Below are 23,215 nucleotides of genomic sequence, written 5' to 3'. Positions count from 1 at the left end.
AGTAGTTTTTATAATGGCACAGAATAACGCTGTCACCAAAAATGAACTTTGCGTGAATGCTGTACCTGGTTAAATAAAACAGTGCTTATTTATAAACAAAGAGGGTTTTATAATCCAAAGAAGCAGGGTGTATGCAGAAAGTAGGAAAGGAGGGAAGAGGAATTACTTACCTGTGCTATATTTTTGTTCAGAAGATAGACACCATAATCAAATTGCAATTTCTCCCCGCCTTTGGGGTATAATGGGAACCTAGAAAAGGTAAAGTAGGGTCAGAAGTTTTCAAAAACTTGAGTTAAAACAGCCTCAAGGTTGTTGACGAAGGTGGGAATTTCTTGGGTACAGCATAAACATCTAAATACTTGAACTAAATTACTTATAGTCTTTGCAACCTATTATCTTAATATCTTCATTACATTAGTCAAATCAGAACAATGGCTGCTTTATTTAAAAAAAAAAACTAAATAGGTCATGCAACAGGGGATTAATATATTAGAAAGTGGCTCACTAACCCCAAGGAGTTGAGGCCACTATGTTCCATACTTACATATCATAACCTTATCACCCTAAGAATAAGACCCTAGAAAATTTTTGCTCTAATACCTTGGACCCAACATCTCAACTACTAAATGAGAAAGGAAAATTAAGGAAAAAATCAATCTATACAATTTGTTTCATTTAAGATAGCCAGTCAAATCAAAAGCACCAATACGAGTGAAAATGCATTAAAAATTCATTCATATTCACGGGGTGGCTACTTGTATGTTATGTCTCCAAGGCAATGTACTCATGCCATAGATTCTCCTAAGACTTTCCATTTTAACCTGAATCACAGGAGCAACAGAGACCTGTGGATCTTTATAAATAAAGATAATGAGTTATTTTAGGGAATAAGTTTCCCTCACTATTTCCCTTTTCCTACTCCTGCAAATGAAGAAAGGGTTACAGTATACCTACTTACTCATGTTTTCCTATTCTCAAGGCCAAGCCTTCGTTTTATCCTCTGGAGTAGATTTCATTACAAACAGATCATTCACAACACAGATAGGGTTAAGGAGAAAACGGCACCTTATTTAGTTTTGTAATTATTCTCAAAAATAAAATTATCTTACTGAAAGGAATGGCAGGTGATAATAACTGAATTCTGAATTTCAACTGCCTGAGGAAAAGGTATATCCCATAAAGTCTGGGGTTAATGTTTTCTAGGGAAAACAGAAGGAAACTGAATTTAAAAGCTATATATTAAATTCCCGAATGGTGATAACATAGTGTCCAAAAGGTGAATCTGTTGGGCTGTAAATGCACAGGCACTGGAGAGTGAGCAAGATCGTGAACTGTTTTTATTCTGCACTGTAGGAACACCAAATGCTTTACACACCCACCAGAAAGATAACAGGTTTGTACTTAACAGAAGCAGTAACACATAAACTATGATATGTGCTTTGGTTCTAAATTGAAATGCATAAAAATGACAGCAAAGCAAACTCAGGATAAGCAAAGTGCAACACCAGGCTTTCACAGGGTGAAAGAAGCATTAAATTTGTGTTGGGTAGTTGCAAAGAAACTAGCCAAGTGGAAGAACTAACAACACGGGGCACTTTGGAAGAAATCTAGTAGGGCCCTAAAGCTTTGCACTTTGTAGTTGGTATCTTTCTAGAAACCATCACATGTAGACTATCTGCATAGCTGTCCAAATGCACAAATATTAATTATAAATACAGAAAGTGTTTCAAATGTCAAAAGAGTACACTGAGATAGGCATGCATTGAAAACAAAGCCTCTAAATTTCTGAACAAACAGATTTCACAACACCGGCTTTATTACTTCATTGGGACTTCATTATAGAAAGAACCACAAGGTGTATATGTAACATTAAAACAAATGTAAAGAGTGATTAGAGCCAAAGGTTCAAACAGGGCAATTTAAAATGTTTACTATGCGTACTAAGATGACTTCTACCCACAGTAATAGAAGAAAGATGACAGTCAATGTGCTCTGAGGCTATGACTTCCCTTTAAACTCAACACGCTTTTCCTGTTCCCATCAGTTTTCCACCACAACTTTTATCAGTTACTCAGGCCCCGAGTAACATTCCATTTTACGCCTTCTTTGCTTTTTACATGTGTGGTGATTCACCAAGTCAACAAATTATTTTTCCTGTGAAACAAGCTTATCTCTCCATTCCCACTGCCACTCCGGAAAATTTTTTGTTGTTCTGTGCACTGTAGATATTTAGCAGCATTCCTGTCCTCTACTCACTAGAAACAGTATTATTATTTAAGACTTTCTTTGGTCACTTCTCAGCCCTGCTTCCTAATCAGTCAGTGTCTTAAATTTTAAGTTCTCTGCCTAGCTTTCAAGGCCCAACTGATCCATTGTGTCCGCCTGATTTATCTGCAACCTTATTGTGCTCCTGAACACACCAGGTTCATCTCCCTCTGCCTTTGCTCTCTTCCTGGAAATGCCCATCTCTCTTTCCTTCCATCTGGCGGAGTAAGTAAAAGATACCATGCTTCACATCGTCTAAAAAAAAGTCTCTCACATTTTTCTACTAAGTTGCACATCATTAAAGCTTTACCTAGAATCATTTCAAGTTGATGATAATGCATGAAACCATAGGCAGGCCAGAGGCAGACAAGATGGGAAATGGCTGGAGCAGAGCGAGAGGGAAAAGGAAAAGGAGTAAAGTCAACAAAGTTAACGGGTCCAGACTGTGCAGGTTTTGAGGGTCACAGCAAGGACTTTGGCATTTACTCTGAATGAAAGGGGAGGAAGCTCTGGAGGATTCTGAAAAGAGGAGGGACAGGGACACTTTGGCAGCTCTGTGAGAAAAAATTACTGGGGAGCAATAAAGGAAACAGGGAGAGGCGATTACAAAAATCCAGGCAAGAGAAGAGAGTGGTTTAAACCAGGATGGCACCATGGTGTGGTGAGAAGAGGTGGAATTCTCATATTTTGAAGGCAGAACCAGTGTGATTTGTTGACAGATCTCATATGAGGTCTGAGAGGGGAGAAGTCAAAGATAACTCCAAAGATTTTTGGCTTAAGCAACCGACACAATGGAGTTGTCATCTTAACTTGAATAAAAAGTACAGGTGACATTTGAATGAAATGCTAAAGACTGGGGTGAGGAATATACAATAGTATGAGGACTCAGTGCTAAAAGATTAGGCTGAAGAGTCACAGGGACCTGACTGTGCAAGTTCCTCTACACCATGGACATCTATCTAGAATATAACCTTAGGACAGTAGCCAAATATCAACAGAACAACGAATGAAATTTCTTCTGAGAGCCAAGTTTTTTACACTTAAACTTCTAACGCCACTTCTTCAAAATAGACTCGTCCAGGCCATGGTATTTTGTGGAAGAGCCACACTCAAGGGGCCAAAGAGCTGCACGTGGCTCTCGAGCCGCAGTTTGCTGACCACAGCCTTAGAACAATGTGAGGGTAGTAAAACATTTTTTAAGCATGGAAGTGCCAGGATTAGGGTTTCTTAAAGACCACTGTTGTACAGTGTCATAAATAAAGGGGAACAAACCTGGTTAGAAGGTTGCTCCAATGCTCTAGGCCAGAATAGTGATGGTTTTTATTACAATTCCAAGAATGAAGAGGAACATATATGAATAGATATGAGCTATAATTTATGGGTAGAAATGACAAAGCTTTGGTTCTGATAGTGGCAAAGATGGAGGCGTCAAAGATGATGCTTTGGTTTCTCTACTGAGTGACTAGGCATATCTTAGTGTCTATGAACTGAAATAGAGAACTCTGGGGGAACAGCAGTTGTATATATTAAACATGTATATTATATATGTTTATACTTATTATATAAAGTTTATTATATGAAAAGTTAGTAGAGGAATTTGGGGTGAATGTATCAACTAAGCAATTATAAAAATTTAGATGGAAGCTGAAGTGATAGATATGAATGTAGTGGCCGAAAGAAATCATAGAGGAGAGGGCTGTCTCAGAGCTTTGGGAATATCAACAGGAGTTGGGAACTGAAAAATCAGAAAAGGAATGGTCAGAAAGATTTTAGAGAAACCAAGTGTCTCACCAGAACTGCTCATAGAAAGTGTTAACTTAAGAAGGAAGATATCATCAGTAGTCAAATGTTGCTGACAGGTCAAGCAAAACAGACATGAAAACATGTCTGTTGCCTGTAATTACATGAGTTCATTGGTAGGTAGCTTCGGTAATAAGGTAAATACAAGTTTAAATGAAGTAGTGGGAGATGAAAAAAGACTGCAATGAGTTCAGGAGTGACTGCAAGTGAGGAAATGGAGATGATGAGAAGTCTGGCATAGAAAGAAGAGCTCAGTAACTGGAGGGACATGATGAAGCATAGCAGAAAGAATGTCCTGAGAAGGTGAGAAGGAACAGGCTCTTCATCCTATAGGTGAGAGTGCAAGTGAAGGATTTGCCTTAGATGGTAGGTGGAACAACTCTCCTAATATAACACGAAGGATGAATGAAAATGAAGTTTATTCATTCAACAAATTTTCACTGTGTGCTATGTATAGTGCTAGGTGGTAGAGATATAATAAGGGTGGACAAACACAGATAATACAGCAGAATCCAGTAGACAGACATTGCTCATATAATCTTACTAGCAAATGTATAATTTATAAATTAAGTACTCTCTGAAGGAAGGAACACCGTTCCAGAAGAGATAGACAAGACTGAGACTCAGGGAAGACTTCTGAGAGAAAGTGATCTGAGAGATGGAAGGAATGTTCCAATGAAAGAAAGTAGCCCATGTAAAGGCCCTATGGCAGGAGGAAGTACACTGCTTCAATAAATCAGAAGAAGAACAGTATCGTTGGACTGAGGGGCTTGTGACAAGAGATGAAGCTACAGAATGATAGATTATGTAGGGCCTTCTGGACCATGTCAGTTTCTGAAAAAAAAGAAAAGAAAAAAGGAAGGACTTTAAACAAAAGTATAACATGCTCAGATTTGCATCTGACACCTTCCTTCTTAAATGAACCCCTTCTCTTTTAGCTTTCTTAATTATTTTTGAAAAAATTATGCTGATCACAGTGGAGAATGATTTAGAGAAGGTAAGACCAGCTTGTTGCAGTAATCTAGGTGAGAGATCATGGTGGCTTGGACTAAGGTGATGGTACTAGAAATGGGAAAAAGGAGACTAATTTAGAAGTCTTCTAGGAGTTAAAATCATGAGATTTGATTATGGATTGGAAGTGAAAAATTATGGAGAGGGAAGGATCACAGATAACTCAATGGTTTGTTTTGCCCAACTGGATGCAGGGTTGATCAAATGGTAGAACAACTTGAACAAATAAATGTATGAGAGCTTTTGAGCCCTATCGAGAGCTTAGAAGTGGTTATTAATCATGAGTTTATGATGACACTATTGTGTGACATTTGCTTGGGTGCAGCAGGTATAGAGAAAATGGACAGCAGGGCTATAAAGGTAACAAAAAGTCATAGTAGGCAAGACAAAGGTGTAACAAAACTAATAGGTCATAAAATCTAAACTGGATAAAGGGGCTAAGGTCTGAAGGTCACCAAGAGAAACAATAAGCAAATGGCTGAACAAACAGGCTAAAAGATGCCAGATTTTGGATGTGGACTGAAATGATGACCTGATTCAGAGTGTAACCACAGGAGTAAATAAAAGCAATGGAATGCAAGAGGTCACTGGTGATAAAGATTAAGAAAATAAGAGGCCAGGTGTTGGATGAATCATCCACTTGTGTGTTAATGTCATCTGTAATAACAAGACTTTAAGTAGTGAGAAAGATTGTTTGTCTTTCTTGTATTCCCTGTTTCTTCTGTTGCCAAAATACCTTATGAGTAAAGGGTTATAATTGAGAGATTGGTATGTGAAAGAGTAGTATAGTTAAAAGGCATATGTCTCAGAGGAAAGGGGCTTTTGTGTGTCTGCTCTACCAAAAGAGAGAAGAGTCTAGGAAAAGCAACGAGGAACAAGAAAATCACAACCTCAACACCTCAATCTGAACACCTACATATAAGAAAATTAATAGCTGCCAATGGCTAGGCTGCAGGAGAAATGGGGTTGTCAAGGAAATTCAGGTTCAGATAGGGCCAGAGGCAGGCTGAACTCTCTGAGAAGAGCCAGAAGATACTGATTTATCAAGAGTTATTGATTCTATAGATTTATATATTCTTTCAGGAGACCCAGCTGAAAGACTGCAGGGCTGGGGCAGGGTGGAGGGAGTAGAGGGCATTTTGAAGATAATGAGGATAATTATAAAAGATTTTGAGGTGCTTTGGTGGAAGGTTGAGGTATTCCCATCTGACAGCTCCTATTTTTTTTTCTAATAAGTCAGAAATGAGGTGACTTATCAAGAACATAAGCTTTCCCTTTTGTTCTGGGAGTGGGGGGAAAAGAGGAGGTTTAAGATAGTTATGTGCCAGGAGAACAAGGTCTCTAGGATGTATCAGGCCAACTGAAATAGAGGACTGTAAATTTACAGTACTACCCATTTTTCCAACTATTTAATTTTTTAAAATCCTCACCCGTGGATATGTTAAAAAAAAATCCTCAAAGCTTAAGATGTTTTTTATTTAAAAATATGTATATATTTGCTTTTTTTTTTCTTTTCTGAAAGAGACATCAACAGGAGAGAGAAACATCAATCAGTTGCCTCTTATATGCGCCAGGACTGGGAATCGAACCCACAACTGTTTTGGTGTATGGGATGATAGTCCAACCAATTGAGCCATCTGGCTGGGACCAACTGTTTGATATTTTTTTTCAGCAGATAAGTGGGTTAGAGGTAAGAATGATGGGATAAGGGGATTGAGCAAAGAAAGTGAAAAAAACTCATGGACACAGACACCAGTGTGGTGACTGCCAGTGGCGGGGATGTGGTAAGGGTAGAGTTGTGGAGACGGGTTAAGTATAGAGGGGATAAATGGTAGGGAGACTTTTCTTGGGGTAGTGAACACACACAACAGTGTATAAATGATGTATTGTAGAACTGTGTACCTGAAACCTGTGTCATTTTGTTAACAAGTATCACCCCAATACATTCAATAAAAAGAGGGAGTACAGAGGTCGGATGTTTAGATCACTGACAATAGAGAGCCTATAAGTGTGAAGCTACTAGGATAGAAGAGTGAATGACAGTGGCCTACCAAGGGCAGGATGATGGCGACAGTCTATCACCTTTTTTTTTTTTTTTTTTTTTTTTTGCCCTAGCCAGTTTGGCTCAGTGAATAGAGTGTTGGTCTGTGGACCAAAGGGTCCTGGGTTTGATTCTGGTCAAGTGCACATAGCTTAGTTGCAAGCTCTTTCCTGGCCTGAGTTTTGGTCAGGGCTCCTGTAGGAGGCAACCAATTGGTGTGTTTCTCTCACACTGATGTTTCTCTCTGTCTTTCTCTTTTTCACTCTCTCTAAAAACCATGGAAAAATATCCTTGGGTGAGGATTAACAACAACAACAAATTGATCTTTTTTTATTATCACTATGCTAGTGATAAAATATTTCTCCCAGAAAAAATCTTTTGTTGGCCTCAGTTCTAAACAATTGCTACGGTGACTGTTGATTTCAACATACATTGTAAGCTTCAGATTAGGATGTTTTCATATGAGGACGCTAATAAACATATTATCTAAATGGAAGTTAACTTATGGAACTCCAGTTATATAGTCAGCCCAACAAAGTGGACTTAATTACACACCTCAGTTTCTACCAAGTTTCAAATGGTTTGAAATATTCCAATCTGGCTTTGGGCATATTCCAAGCTGTCTGGTACCATATATTCCCATGTTTAAGCAGTAGACTCAAAATAAGCAATATGGCAATGTGCAATTTTACTTTTCTGAGTTAACGTCTTTTCTGGTATAGAGTTTTAGCTAAGGTTATTCAGACACAAAAATGTTTAAAGTCGGCCTTGAAAAGTGAAATACAAACTTTTAAAATTGTTCATTGAAGATGAACACATGGAAACTGTGTTCAACAAAAAAAAGCAAATATATACATATTTTTAAATAAAAAACATCTTAAGCTTTGAGGATTTTTTTGGTGATTATTACTTGTTTTATTTCATTATTTTTACTGAAAATAATTTTATCATATAGAGAAAGAGGTGTTAAAAACGATCCACTGAAAGTGCCAAAAATACTAGGTACATGTCACTGAGAAATTATTTTGAATTTTATTTCCTTGAAATTCCATTCTCTTTTTAGTACAATGTCTCAATTTTAGACATTGGAAAACAAAGAGGATATTACCTGCTCTAGACCCAAAGGTGTAGGAAGTTAAGACAAGAAACAGTCTCCCCTTGTCTTGGTCAGGTGGCTCAGTGGGTTGGAGCATCATCCCATAGACCAAAAGGTTGCAGGTTTGATTCCTGGTCAGGGCATGTACGGTCAATGTTTCTCTCTATTTCTCCCCCATTCCTCTCTCTATGAAAAAAACAAATAAACAAATAAACAAACAAAAAACCCCACACCAAAACAAAACAAAAAACAACAAAAAAAATATCCTTTGATGAGTATTAAAACAGAAAAGGAAAGAAACAGTCTCCCTTGAGAAGGCTCCAGGGTAAGTGATACTGTCAGGTAAGCCAGTTATTTTATACTTATATCTAGTCGTATACTATAGTTGTTTATCATAGTTGTATACACGGTTATATAGTAAAGAGGTTGCGGATATGTATGTTATAATTGAAGAGGGGTTTTAGAAAGCACAGAGGAAAGATCTAGGAGGAAAGGGGAGAGAGAATAGACCAGAGGAGAAACAGCTAACAAAAACAACAATAATTCATGGGTAGAGAGTGACAGAAGTTTTTACAGGGAAATAAGAAGAGTGGCAAGAAAAGAGAGTTGAGATGATAGGTAATAAGATGCCACCACAAGTTTTTAAAGGAGAACATGTAATGAAAAGATTTACATCAGATCATTCTCTTTGCCAATATTAAATATAGTTCTTTAGACAGAACTGTACTAAAAAGAGAACGGAATTTCAAGGAAATAAAATTCCAAATAATTTCAGTTAGGAAGTTAAAAATAATTCCCATTTTTTAAAAACTTGGTAAGTTGCAGGGTTGTGGAAACTGTTAAAGAATTCAATATCAATTTCCTTGTAGAAACCTTCCAGTTTTTCCATACCCTTTGGTAAGTGTTGAAAAATAGTCACAGGCTAATTTCAGTGAACAGAGCAAAATCAAAGGATGGAAACCATGTCTTTTTTTTAATAGTCAATTTTGTAAAACAAAAATTCTGCCAAGTAAGTCAAACTCACACTCCACAACATTAACAGCCATCCTGTATTTGCCCAGGTTTGACAGCACCTGCTTCCCACACAAATCTGTAAATGTTAAAAAAAAACAAAACAAAAACCCTACAATTAAGCGTGCAAGGTGCACAAACCTACCATACTTAGTAATGCCAGAAGATGTTTCCATCTGGAACATTAATTTAGAAGAAAAACCACTCACCATCCTAAATTCCAGAAGACAACTTCACATTGTGTGCATATCATATTGGTTTGTTTAAATCTATCAGTGCACCTAATATTCTCTGTAAATCAGGGCTGAGAACATAATCGATGCTCAGTCCTTTATGGCAATTACTTATTTAATTATAATACCAATTTCTGGGGGGAGAAGAAGAGAAAAGTAGAAGAGGATTTATGTGTAGTAAATTAACTTTGAGGTCGGAGAGACATAGGCTCAGCTTTGCTGCTTACTTGTAATGGAAACTAATGTGTACCTGTTTTTGCATCTTTAAAATGGGTTTAATAATATCAATCTTTCAGGATCGCTATAAAAATTTTACAAACAAAATCTAAGACCCAGCACAGTTACAGGAGTACAGTAGGCATTCAGTTGTTAATATTGACTCTGTCTTATTTCCCCCTTCTCCTCTCCCACACCTATTTTTAAGTACCACACGGGGAGATACCATTTCTTGTTCATTTGCTGCCTCCTGAAATTACAAAGCATTCTTATGCACCTGGCACTTTCCACTCTATATTTTTTATCTATACAAATGTCTTAATTCCTCTATTAGAATGTAAGCTTCTTGAGGACATGAGTATTAAGTTCAGAGTCTTATCTACAGTGGGCATTCAACAAATACCTGCAAATTAATGAATAAATTAAATTAAAGAAGAAATTGAAAAATTAATTTAATATTGAACAAATATATAAGTGACATATAGCCCTATAAATAAATAAAAAAAACACATATATTTTAAGCTTCGGAAACATTTTTATCATTCTTTCTTTTTTTCCTTAATGTATTTTTATTTATTTCAGAGAGAAAGGGAGAAAGACAAAAACATCAGTGATAAGGAAGAATCAGCCGAGACCGGTTTGGCTCAATGGATAGAGCATCGGCTTGGGGACTGAAGGGTCCCAGGTTCGATTCCGGTCAAGGGCATGTACCTTGGTTGCGGGCACATCCCCAGTGGGGGGTGTGCAAGAGGCAGCTGATCGATGACTCTCTCATCAATGTTTCTAACTCTCTCTTTCCCTTCCTCTCTGTACAAAATCATGTACAAAATCAATAAAATACATTAAAAAAGAAAGAAAGAAAGAAAGGAAGAAAGAGAGAAAGAAAGAAAGAAGAAAAGAAGGAAAGAAAGGAGGAAAGAAGGAAAGAAGGAAAGAAAGGAGGAAAGAAGGAAAGGAGGAAAGAAAGAAAGAAAGAAAGAATCATTTATCAGCTGCCTCCTATACACCCCACATTGGGGATCAAGCCCACAACCCAGGCCACTCTTTCTTTCTTAATTTCAATATGCCTAGACACCCAACTCTTATTTTTAGAAAGTGCTTTTGAGATTTGCTCAAAAGACAAATTCTTTAGTGGAGAGAAATTTTCAAGTAACAGAATGGTGCTTGCTGTGGAGTAACAGAAGGTAGCACCCGTTAGTACTAGAGTAAAGGAGTCAGTGAGCTGGGCCCAAACAATAGCAAGGACAAGGACACTGATGATGGACTCTATTTACTGAGTACCGCTATTACGCATTAGGTATTAAACTTAGCACACGTCGTCCATACAATATAATCAACTGTGGAGGTGCTATTCCTGAGGTGGCCATGATCACACAGTCTTTCCTAACACACAGCTACAACCTCCAATCCCATTGCACCCCACTCCATCCTGCCCTGAGTTTGGGTTAGTCATCTCCCATGAGTTCTCTCAGAATCCTTCACGTTCAGTAGCATGGCAACTTTTACCTTGTAAGGCAACTGCTTGTCGATTCCTTTGTAGTATATTCAACAAGAAAAAAACTATAAGCGTAAATCTTATTAATACTGTATCCCAGTTCCTAGAGCACAATGTCTAAAACATATTTATTTGTAGAATGGAGAAAGGAGTAAATGTATAGTGGAGTGGTGGAGCCAGAATTCCAACCCAGGCCTGCTTGATTCCTAACCCAATGCTTAATTCTATACCATGGCCCTCCCCCAATAATCCCATTTTGTAACTGGTATTATTTTGTAAATTCCATTTATTCAACATTTCTATAAGACTTTGTGGGATTTCTTCATCCTACAAATCAGACATTCAAGAACCAAATTATTAGCAAATTCATCAACTGATTTGATAAGCTGGTACCTTAAAAAACAGCAAAGGTAGTTTTTATATGACACCATTTTGGGCTTAGCACTAAGTAAAAAGGCAGAGACTCTCAACACCAATTACTACAGCATTTATTAAAGCCCAGAAAGTAACTTCTAAAGTCCTAGTAACAATATTATATACGTTTATTACTCTTGGAACTTACATAAACAAAAGTGAATAAAAAATTTGGAAATAAATCCACAAGTTTTTGAAATATCCACTTAATTTTACTACGTTGACTTTTCAGTAAGTGTGTGCATAAATCTGTTAACTACATACATTTTATAGGTTAATTTTAAGTCATCATCAGAAAGCCTAAAAACTTCTGCCTGCTTTCTAGATGTCAAAGCTCAAAATCACATACATAAATTAACTAAGTTGCTTTTCTGGAATGAATATGCTGTCTAGGAATTCCACATATTCATAATACATACAAGAAAGACATATTTCAATTATGAAATTGCAAAAGGAATCTCCTCAATTCATCATTTTACCCCATTTCAGAGCACAAAAATACAATTTGGAGGTCCCTAAAGTTATTCTGTTTATGTATGGATTTCACAGGAGGAGGATTCTCCAGGGACCATTGATCTGACAGAAACCAATGTTAACATCTATTATAAGTTGTCATAATCAATCTCCTCTAATTATCAACAAGTTTTTCCCATTTCTGACCAGTCATTTGGAGCTGACCTCTGACAAGTACTTACAACTCATCGAAATCTCATTTTATTTTATAGCCTCATATTTGTTATTGGGCTAATCTTTACCTGTTCTACATCACACAACAGCTTAAATATTTGAATGGCCCAGCAATAAATTTCCATGGTCCCCCTGGGTCAGTCAGATGTTAGCTGTTAAGTAAAGCTAAAAGGATCTATGCTTCATAAATTTCCTTCAGGGTCCACATTTGCTCTTACAGGCCAGGCTTTCAAGCCCAAACATCTTTATAGCTATGTGCAGTGATTTATTAACTCTTCCTTGTTTTTATCCAAAAAGATCAATCACATATGTATCAATAAGCTGGTGTGCTGGTGACTGCTTTTTATTGTACGTATAACCACCTGCCTTTAATACAACTTGAGTCTAAAGCTTTTGTAAGCTCTTGCTGGATTTTAACAACCGTCACCTGTTTCTAATTTGGTATAAAACATATGGTTTAGCTCTGCTATTTAGTTCTAAGCCAGTCTTTCCTCTTTCGGACCCAACAATATAAAAGAAAACAAATCCAGAGCACAGAAAACCTAAATTTGGAGGATGTTACACACGCACCCTCCCACCCCTACCCCTTTGCTTGCCCAATTACTTCTCAAAAGCACTTTTAACAAATAACAGGAATACATTATTTTACAGTTATGAAATTATTACATTTCTTCCCAATTAGATGTGTCCCACATTACTCTCGAGGGTTCTGAGAATTATGTTCAAACTGCACGAATGAGTGTTTAATCTCAGGACCTCAAAATAAAGGTAACAGCCCTATCTAGCTGCCTATGAGGTCAGAGAGTTTCTACCTTTACATTCAGGAACCTACATTTGTCCAGGTAAAACCAAGGTTTTATTTTCTCTTCCCTTGTCCTTCTCGAAATTAGACCAAAAGGTTAAGAGACGGGGTGCCAGCAGAGAGAACCACCACCTAACCCAGCATGGTGAAGTGAATACTAAAGTGAAGCGTGTCTGAGTGATAGGGCAGAGAGGAGCAAATCCGCAGGAAAAAATGACGAATAGAAATGTGTAGGGAAGGCAGAGAAGTCAACACAGCCTCCCCCAGCTCTCCCAGACTTCTTTCCCTCACACATTACTTTCCCAGTCACGTGGGACAACACTGGCCACAGCTGGCATTTAATCTCCTATTCAAATTCCTCTCATCCTTGGAAGCCCAAGGCAAATACTCGATCCACTCTGCAGCCTTCCAAGAATTCCAAATCGGAAATGATGGCGCTTCCACAGGATTTCTCAGTATTTATCCACCATGTAGAATCATGAAATCACATCAGGCTTTGGTTTCACAATCATTCATTTTTACATGTCTCTTCCCCAACAATGATCTAACATAACAGGCATTGAATAAATGCTCACTAAGTTGTATTAAATTGGTTTACAAAGAAAAGGGTTTTGCAAAAATGAAGCACACTTAAAAACTAATATTTTAAAAACAAAACTAATATTTATTTTATTAAAATAATAAATGAACAGGTTTAAAGGTCAGTTTATTGGCCAATACCTTCTACCTCAATTCCTAGATCTCAGACCCAATTATTCTCAATACTTTATGCTGCCTTTTTTCCTTCATATTAACCCTATACATATCAAACTAATATCTTATATTCCTGTTTCTAGGTTCTATGGTTTTAAAAATAACCTATTAACAACCTACTGGGGAGTATAAGGATTTATCTCTCTTACACACTGCTTCCCCATCTCTTCCCAAAACATCTATTTCCCTTCCTCCAATTCTCTCAGTAGGGCTAACACAACAATTTTTGCTTAAATCAATATGCAATGTTACGATCATATAACCATGTAATTATTATTTTGAGCTGAACCATAAAATGTGTAAGACAGCTTTTTCTTTTAAACTTGGTTTTCCGTGGAATTATCGATAATAACTATCTAGTCTCTTCATTTGCTAAATTTATTGATATATCTCTAATTCCCCAGCTCCCTGGATGCAATGAAAATCCCCTCAATAGAGTTAAATGCATCAGATAACCTGTCCATTTTGCTCTTTCTTGGAGTCTGTCATCTTACTCTCAAGGCCAGTTGAAGCACTGACCTCCTACCACTTCCCTTCGCCATCATCCTGGGGCCCCTTTGCTTCTCTGCTGTGTTGGGTCCTTTCTTTTCCCTGAATGATGTTTTCTTCTTATTGGTTCCCTTATATTAACAGAGCACATCTTCCAGAAGCTTCCTAAGGACAGGTGCAAAGGTAGATTTTTTTATTTTATTTTATGATTTTATGTCTGGAAAGCATTTTTTCTTCCCCTGTAATTGATAGTTTGACAAATATATAAATCTATAGATTACATAAGATTTTAGAAATAATTTTCCACAGTATTTTGAAGGCTTTATTCCATTGATTTCTAGCCTTCAGCGTTGCCTTTGACAGTCAGATAGCATGATTTCTATAGCTTTATCTGTATTTTTCTCCCTCTGAAAGCTTTCAGAATCTTTGCCTCCAGCATTTCAAAATATCACCATGCTGAGCACGCAGTGGATCCTTCTAGCTAGAATCAAGTCTTTCAATTATTAGAATTTTTGATATATTATTTCTTGGATTTCTTACTTTCTGTTTACTCTGTTCCTTTTCTGCACTTACTCTTATTTGGAAGTTGAATCAGCATATATTTGAGGGAAGCCTCTAATTTCTTATCTTTTCTATTTCCATCTTTGCCTTTTGGCCTTTTCCCTCTAGATTCCTTCAACTTTATCTTCTAGCTTTCTGTCCAATTTTTAGAATTTCTTTATTTTCATTTCCAAACTTTGTCTTCTAATTAGAGGCCCAATGCACAAAGATTCGTGCAAGAATGGGCCTTCCTTCCCCTGGCTGCCGGCACCGCCTTCGCTCTGGCTGGAGCAGCCTTCCCGCTCCGCCCGGAGCCGCCTGTCTGCCTTCCCACATCGCCCAGAGGCCCGGAGCGGCTGGGGTGGTGTGGAACACCTGCGTTGTCCCTGGCGAAGACTCAGGCGTCCCAGCCTGCCCCCCGCCCTTCGGTGCCTGTGTATTCAAATTAACCCATCTTTGTTCGGTTAATTTGCATACTCACTCCTGGTTGGTTGGTGGGCATCGTGAAGTACTGTCAATTGGCATGTTACTCTTTTATTAGGTAGATGAGTACTCATTTTTAATACCATTTTGTTTTTAAATATAGTACTTCCTCCTGTCTTGTGGAGGATATTAAGTCTTTTTTTCCTTTTGATTTATCCCTGTATTATTTCTTCCCTCCACACTTTTTTTTTTTTTTGGGGGGGGGGCTTCTGTATTTTATGAGTTTTCCCCAAATACCTGATGATTCTTGAGTGACCATTTTTAAAAGTGAGTCAAAAAAAGCTCATTGAAAACTGCATGAATAAGACTGGCAGTTTCACAGGGGGATGTACAACCATAAGGATTTGTTTTTTCTCTTGAGTCAATCAATTTTCCATGTTTTTTCTCTTGAGTCAATCAATTTATCAGTTTTGCCCTTCAGCATGTAGACATTTACCTAATTCCTTTTTCTTTTAGCACCTCTGCCCTCAGTTGTGCTGACTGTTCCTGAGCCCATGGTTAGTCTGGTTCAACATCCTAAGAATAAACTTCATGTTTTCTGCTGGTGGAGGGAAAGGTAGCTACACGAGGGAGGAGTTATTTGGGTACACTGACTTCTAATACCAATTTCCAGCCATACCTGCTTCATCTTCAAGATAGTAAGCCAGCAATTCTGAGCTTTTCTGGATTTTTGCAGCATGAATCAGCTTGCTTCTTAGCTTTCCTCCTTTCAGACACTTAGATTTTAGTTTTTCAGTTAAGTCAGTTGCTACTCCTCCATCTGTTTTCCAGTTTTCACAGTTTTGTTGCTGTCTCTTTTCACTTGAGGTTGCTTCTCATATTCTTTTTGTCACTGTGAGTTTATGCTTTTTAAATTTCAATCCCTGCACTGTTATTTTAGTGTCATGTAGGGGAGAAAAGATAAATATAGCCTTGGCTGGTTTGGTTCAGTGGATAGAGCATTGGCCCGTGGACTGCAGGGTCCCAGGTTTGATTCTGGTCAGGGGCATGTGCCTGGGTTGAAGGCTCAATCCCCAGTAGTGAGCGTGCAGGAGGCAGCCCATCGATGATTCTCTCTCATCATTGATGTTTCTATCTCTCTCTCCTTCTCCCTACCTCTCTGAAATCAATTAAAAAAAAAGAGAGAGATAAATACACTTGTTCAGGTACAAGTCTGAAGTTCATTAATTATGAATAAAATAGCGCCTTCTTTTGCTTTTCTCTGTGTCTGGCTCTTGTGCTGTGGTTTACATGTATTATTATTACTTTTTAATATATTTTTATTAATTTCAGAGAGGAAGGGAGAGGGAGAAAGAGATAGAAACATCAATGATGAGAAAGAATCATTGATTGGCTGCATCCTGCACATCCCACACTGGGGATCAAGCCTACAACCCAGACATATGTCCTGACAGAGAATCAAACTGTGACTTCCTGGTTCATTGGTTGATTCTCAACCACTGAGCCACACCAGCTGGGCAATATATATTATTTTTAAAACAATCCTATGGCAGAGACTGCTGATTGTTACCCCAATACCCATACTCTTTTTTTCTTTTTTAAAATATATTTTATTGATTTTTTTTTTTTTTATAGAGAGGAAGGGAGAGCGATAGAGAGTTAGAAACATCAATGAGAAACATTGATCACCTGCCTCCAGCACACCTCCTACTGTACATGCCCTTGACCGGAATCAAACCTGGGACCTTTCAGTCCATAGGCCAAAGCTCTATCCACTTAGTCAAACCGGTCAGGGCCCCATACTCTTTTTTTTTCTGTGGTTAATAGAACCCCTAAAGTTTAGTAGTCTACTCAGAAGAACACATTTCTCAGTCTCTTGTGGAGAATGGAAAACAAAGAAGTCTATATAAGAGGCAAGAGTGCCCATTTTCCTGCTGGTTGAATAATGATGGCCTCCCCCTCTTGTAGACAAGGGCCACACCCTGGAGATAGCAGAGCAGAGAGCTTGAAGGAGCCTGGATTTTCTGAAGCACTTATGGAACTGGGGTTGAGTTACTGATCCCTGGACTTTTATGTGTGATAATAAAATTTTATAAGTTTAAGTCATTGTTAATTTGAGATTTCCACAAACTCCAAACTGATATTATTTCTCCAAATTGAAGCTTAGAAACAACTTGCACAAGGGTTAGGGTGAGAAGGAAGACAGGTAACTCAGATCTTATACCAAAGACCAAATTTTTAACGACAGGCTTTCTAGAATTTATTACTATATCACATGTATGTTGTAATTTGAGGGTTGAGTCTGATTATTATCTCAAGAAAGGAAAAGAAAAACTTAGGAATCAGAGTTCTGCTCACTTTTCCACTAGAGGCCAGAATAATTTGTTTTATTAATTTTACTTAGCTAAATGATGGGAACAAACATGCTTTTGAACCATGTAAAAAGGCTATAAAAGTTTTTTTTAAAAACAAATTTGGATAAAAAGTTGGAGGTGATCAAAGATCCTCTCTCATCATTGATGTTTCTATCCTTCTCTTCCTCCCCCTTTCTCTCTCTGAAATAAATAAAAATATACATATTTTTAAAAAAGAGGTACTCTAATTTAAAATGAAGACTTTAATGCAGACATATAGAGAGATATCCCACAGAACATGGAAGATAGATACCAAATTATTAAGATGTTCTTTACAAATAGAAAACACAGTGACTTAACTTTGGAAGTTAAATATAAGCTCCAGCTGAACAATAGCTTACACACAGTAAAACCCCAGTGTTTACTAAATGAATACAAATTGATTCTTGATTTATTTGTTGAGAAATATTTCCTAGTTGCCCCTCAACTTAAAATAATCATTCCCACATCTTTGTTCATGATGTTTATACAACTCATCAGACACTCATTTTTCTATTTTTATTTTTAAATTAAAAAAAAAACAATGAACAAATAACTCCATACTCACTATCAACAATTGATATTATTTTGCATTTTCAGTTCAAATAAATAAAACATTACAGATAAGTGAGCCTTCTTTGTTCCCCAATCTGACACCACCTCCCTATCTTTGCCATGCTTTCAACCTCAAGTGACAGAAAACCCAAATCAACTGATTTAAATAATAAGAAGAATGAAGACAAATTAGTTCCAGAACTAGCTAGCTTACGAGCTTATCCAGGTCCCAGGTTTTCCCATCCTTCTACCTTGCCATCCCCAGAAAATTGTTTGAGGCCCATTCATGGTCATAAAATGGTTGCTACACGAGTAGATGACAGAATCTCCTGTGTATTAAATAGACTATTCCTTATTAGCACCCCAGCCATGTCTGTTTCAGTGCATAAAACCATTCCCAGAAACACACAGAAAGGCCAGAACTGTGAAAGTTGATGTCTAAACCAATCACTGGTGAGTGGAATGGGATTACCACAATGGGTTAAAAAGCCAGTCACTGTTTATTCCCGGGGGCTGGAGCTGGGGCCGCCCTTCCATATAGAAAGTGAAGAGGAAGGGATCCGAACTGGTGCCAGTAGCGGGTGCGAGTGGGGCCAGTGTCAGCAGCAGGTGTGAGGGCCAGGCAGGACCGTGGCACGTGGGAGCAAAGAATTTTCAGTAACCACAGAGGCTCACTCCAATGACAGCAACTGGTGGGAGTCCTGCCTTGGTATGGCACCCCCGCTCACCTGCTCCACCATCCCATCGCAGCTGATGCCCACCATATTCCACGTGCACCCCCCGCTGAAGAGCGCATATCATAGCAACTGATTGTTTGGTGGTTCAGTTGTACAGTTTCCTAGTATATCCCCATTTTACTAGATTTCTGCCAAAATGCTGCTATTGCTAATCCTAGAGAACAATGTGTAATTTTGGAAGTCAATTTCTTGACCTCTCCATGACTTAGTTTACACATCAACATAAGGGAAACAATAACAGCATTAATTGCATGCTGCTTTTGTAACAATCAATTTACAACAGTACCTGACACACAGAACGAGCAATTATAATTTTCTGAGCGGTTAGGATTGTTCATTGATTTTTATATTCCTAAAGCAGAGCATAGGGCCTATTCACATTTATTGTGGTTTTTACTGGGTTCACTCGGTAAGCTGAAACTGTTTTCCAGGATACCACTGCCTGTATAGATGTAGGCCAGAGGTGAGTGAAAGATAAATTTGCATGAGATTTGGAGGACAGAAGTGAAGCAGCAGCCACTCCACTCTGAAGTTAATGGTGGGTGACACAGTGAGAGACAGACACAGGCTGCCTGTATATCCCATCTGGTCTTGTGCTCCTGTCGGCAGCTAGCTCTTGTTCCCAACTGCTGGCTCTGTTGACAAACAGTGACTCAGGGCCCACCACCAGGTGCAATGGCAACAGTCGTCCATAGATGTCTCCACCTGCTCTCCTCTGGGGTTCCCCTCGGCAGCTGGATAGACCTTGCTTCCCACTTCCGGGCTGAGTTGTCCACCTGCACTGAGCTTCCAGAGGGCTGGTTACTGACGATCTCTGATCCTCCAACTCCCCCTTTTGGACTCTTCTCCAGCTTCTCCCACAACTGGCTGGTAACTTGTTCCCGTAATAAATCTCTTATACCACAACATTCATAGTGATTCTGCTTTCCTGACTGCAATCTACTGATGTAATATCCTTTCAAGATGTTTCAATTGAGCTGTTTCGTGTAGCTACTGAGCCACAAGCTTCTTTATATGGGCTGGATTCCTTCCTCCCTCCCTGCCTATCTCCCTTTCTTCCTTTCTTTTGCTATTTATGTGCTAAAGTTTTCATTCACTAACTTATAAAAAGAAACTTTAGTGAGTTCTGATAGGAAAAAGTACTCCCATGATTTTCTGGACAAAAAAAACAATTCTCAAAAAAACATTAAGGTATCCTATTTATTTTTAGCCAAAGTAATTTCTCATATACTTGTATATAATTGTTGGTCAATTTTTCTAGGGTTGTAGTAACATTATGATCACTTTCTTAATTTCAGTTAACTCCTACCAACCTCTACTTGCCTACTGACTATTTCCATTTTAATGCTGCATTTTTAAATCCATGTAATATATTGTACTTCTATTTATTTGTTGCAGATCGAGCATTGGCATTTGCACACTTTACTTAGCCACTAGGAGACAAAACTCTCCTCTTTGGCTATTGACAGAAAAGCATCTGATAATAGCACATGGGGGAAGCAGATTTATAATACAAGAGATTATTTCAAATTCAAAACAATTAAAAATATCACAATTAGTATTATAACAAATTAGAGTAGTATAAGACAAGTTAAACCAAGTTTGTATGTGCATTCATTTATTTAGATATTTTCTGTCCTTCCAATATCATGTTATAATGCTTTATATTTTTAATTGATAAAGTTCTTTTATAGTTTTATTAAATATAATAGTATATAGGTACTTATATTGTGCTCATTTTCTATTTCATTATTGTTGGTGTATACAACCTATTTGATTTTCATGTTGACCTTATATCCAATAAATGTGTTAGACTTTCTAATTCTAATAGTTTGCAGACTCCTTACATTTTTCTACCTAACAGTCACATCTGCAAAATATGATTTTGTTCCTTTATTTCAAATACTCATACATCATCTCTTCTCTGTATAGTTATATAGACCAGGACCTCAAGTACAATGTTTAATCATAAAGACAGTAACTGGCATCTTTATCTACTTTCTGATTCCAGTGAGAATAGTTTTACCCAATGCTTGCTGTAGGTTCAATAACCATTATCTAAGCTTTTAAAGAAATTGCTTCTGGTCCAACTTTAAATTTATTCGCAGGATTTTTCAATCTCAAATTGTCTATTTATTGTCATAATTTCTCTCTCTGTATTTTTTACTTTGTTGTAACAAAACAACAACACATTTATTTCTTCCTTGACATTCTTTCTCCTCTCTGTCCCTAGAATTACTAGTAGACATGTGCTGTCACCTCAGCCATCCTCTGTGTCCAGTAACTACTGTTTCAAATATTTCTTTACCTGTGCTGCATTCTGGGAGATGCCTTCATTTCTATTTCACTGTTCACAAATTCTCTCCTTAAATGTAACCACTCTAGTGTTATCTTACAAGTTTTTTAAAATAAATATTTATGTTTACAATTTAAAAGGTTTTTTAAGTAACTTTTTTTTTGAGTTGCAACTGCCTGTTTCTATTTTATAAACTCCCCTTTTTGTTTTATACATACTACTAGAGGCCCGGTGCATGAATTCGTGCATGGGTGGGGTCCACCGGCCTGCCCCAATTAAGGTCGGGCGAGGGGGCAATTGGACACACGGCTGGCTTGGGAAAGGGGCCATGGGTGGTTGGCAGGCTAGCCCTGCCCCCTGGTTGAATTCCCCATTGAACTCCCAGTCCAGGAGACAATTTGCATATTAGCCTTTTATTATATAGGATTTCCTTCTTCATCTTTGGGAATTCTTAACATACCTAAAGATCTGTCTTCAAATTATTTTTTGTTCTCCTCACCTGTCCTTGGATTTCCTCTTTGAATTTTCTACTCCAAGATGTTTTATAAAAATATTAAAGTGGAAGAGAATTGAGTGAAGGAGCCATAAGTAACTTAACCTTTAGTAAGTGTGTAACTCTCAGATGGAAAGAGGCAATCCATAAGTGTATATAAGGTCAAATGAATTTTTAGTATCTTTTGGGAGTTCAAGTATTTGGAATACCATAGAGAAGAGAAGGATATTTTTTTCAAAACACATCTGGTAAATATAATGATTGGCTGAGTTCTGAAAATTCTGATTTCCCAACATTATCTGATATTACTCTGTGTGTGTGTACACATGCACTCAGGCATACCCATATGTGAAACTCATGACAATAAATCATGCATGTATTTCTAACTTAAGATTTGTAACCTTTTGTTTCATTGGTTAGTTTTTGAGTAAATAAACTGTTTATTGTTTCTCCAAATGAGTCTTGCCAAACAAATAGGTCCTGATGCTGGCATATTATTGCAGGGAATGAGCATTGGGTCATTTCAGCATAATAATGTTATTTTCACTTGAAAACTTAAAACACTAGATAAATATTCTAAGCAAAATAACTTTTAAGTTGGTCCAAAAAATTTAAAAAGTACTTTTTAGTCAATTATCAGTCAATTATTCTGAATGGCAACATGACTGTTGTCCCAAACCACCTACCAACCAATCTTATCTTTCTCTGTTCAAAATCAGATTGTCCTTGCTCTCCCAGGGGGATACCTAATGAATTTTGTGATTGTTCACAAGACAAGGGTATGCCAGGTAAAGAAAGGAGTGTTACTGGATTAAAAGATAATACAAAGTAATTTTAGTTCTCTCTCAAATGAGACAATAAGCTTAGATAATATGTTCACTTTGTTGCTTTATGTCTGTTTTAAACACATCTAGCATAAAGTCTATTCATATGGTAGATGCTCAGTACCATTCACAGAATTTATTTTAAATTAATCACTTATTTTAAAGAGAAAAACATTGTTTTAATTATTGATGTTACCACTGCTTGCTATATTTCAAAGGCCTAGAACAATGTCTGACACATAGTTTGATTTTCCAAACATTTGATGAATTAATGAATAGTTTAGCAGACTTGTGTGTGCATTTATAATTGATACCATAAACCTTGATTTTGAATTACCATTTAATAATACAAAACTGAGTTAAGTATCTATTCCAAATTTTATACTATAAAAAACAGGCAGGTTCCCCCACAACCCCCAAAAGATATAAAATGGAAAGGGAAACTTCTTTCAATTAAATGTGATCAACCTGTGTCCTCTTAGAATAAATAGTACCGCCCTAACCTGTTTGGCTCAATGGATAGAACATCGACCTGTGGACTCAAGGGTCCCAGGTTCGATTCCGGTCAAGGGCATGTACTTTGGTTGCAGGCACATCCCCCCAGTAGGGGGTGTGCAGGAGGCAGCTGATTGATATTTCTC

General features: G+C 37.5%; 1 protein-coding gene across 5 annotated transcripts in view; it reads right to left on the bottom strand.

Moving 5' to 3' along the window:
- The window catches only part of UVRAG (UV radiation resistance associated), a 261,973-nt gene that overhangs the window by 88,566 nt on the left and 150,192 nt on the right, over nt 1-23,215 (bottom strand). For all 5 annotated transcript variants that reach the window (XM_036426266.2, XM_036426267.2, XM_045577909.1 and 2 more), the window contains one exon: nt 171-249. In XM_036426266.2, the coding sequence (XP_036282159.1) occupies nt 171-249 (79 nt within the window). The remainder of the gene's footprint in view (nt 1-170; nt 250-23,215) is intronic.

The sequence above is a fragment of the Pipistrellus kuhlii genome, unplaced genomic scaffold (genome assembly GCF_014108245.1).
Source record: "Pipistrellus kuhlii isolate mPipKuh1 unplaced genomic scaffold, mPipKuh1.p scaffold_m20_p_9, whole genome shotgun sequence".
Taxonomy (NCBI): domain Eukaryota; kingdom Metazoa; phylum Chordata; class Mammalia; order Chiroptera; family Vespertilionidae; genus Pipistrellus; species Pipistrellus kuhlii.
This window is presented reverse-complemented; position numbering and strand designations above follow the sequence as displayed.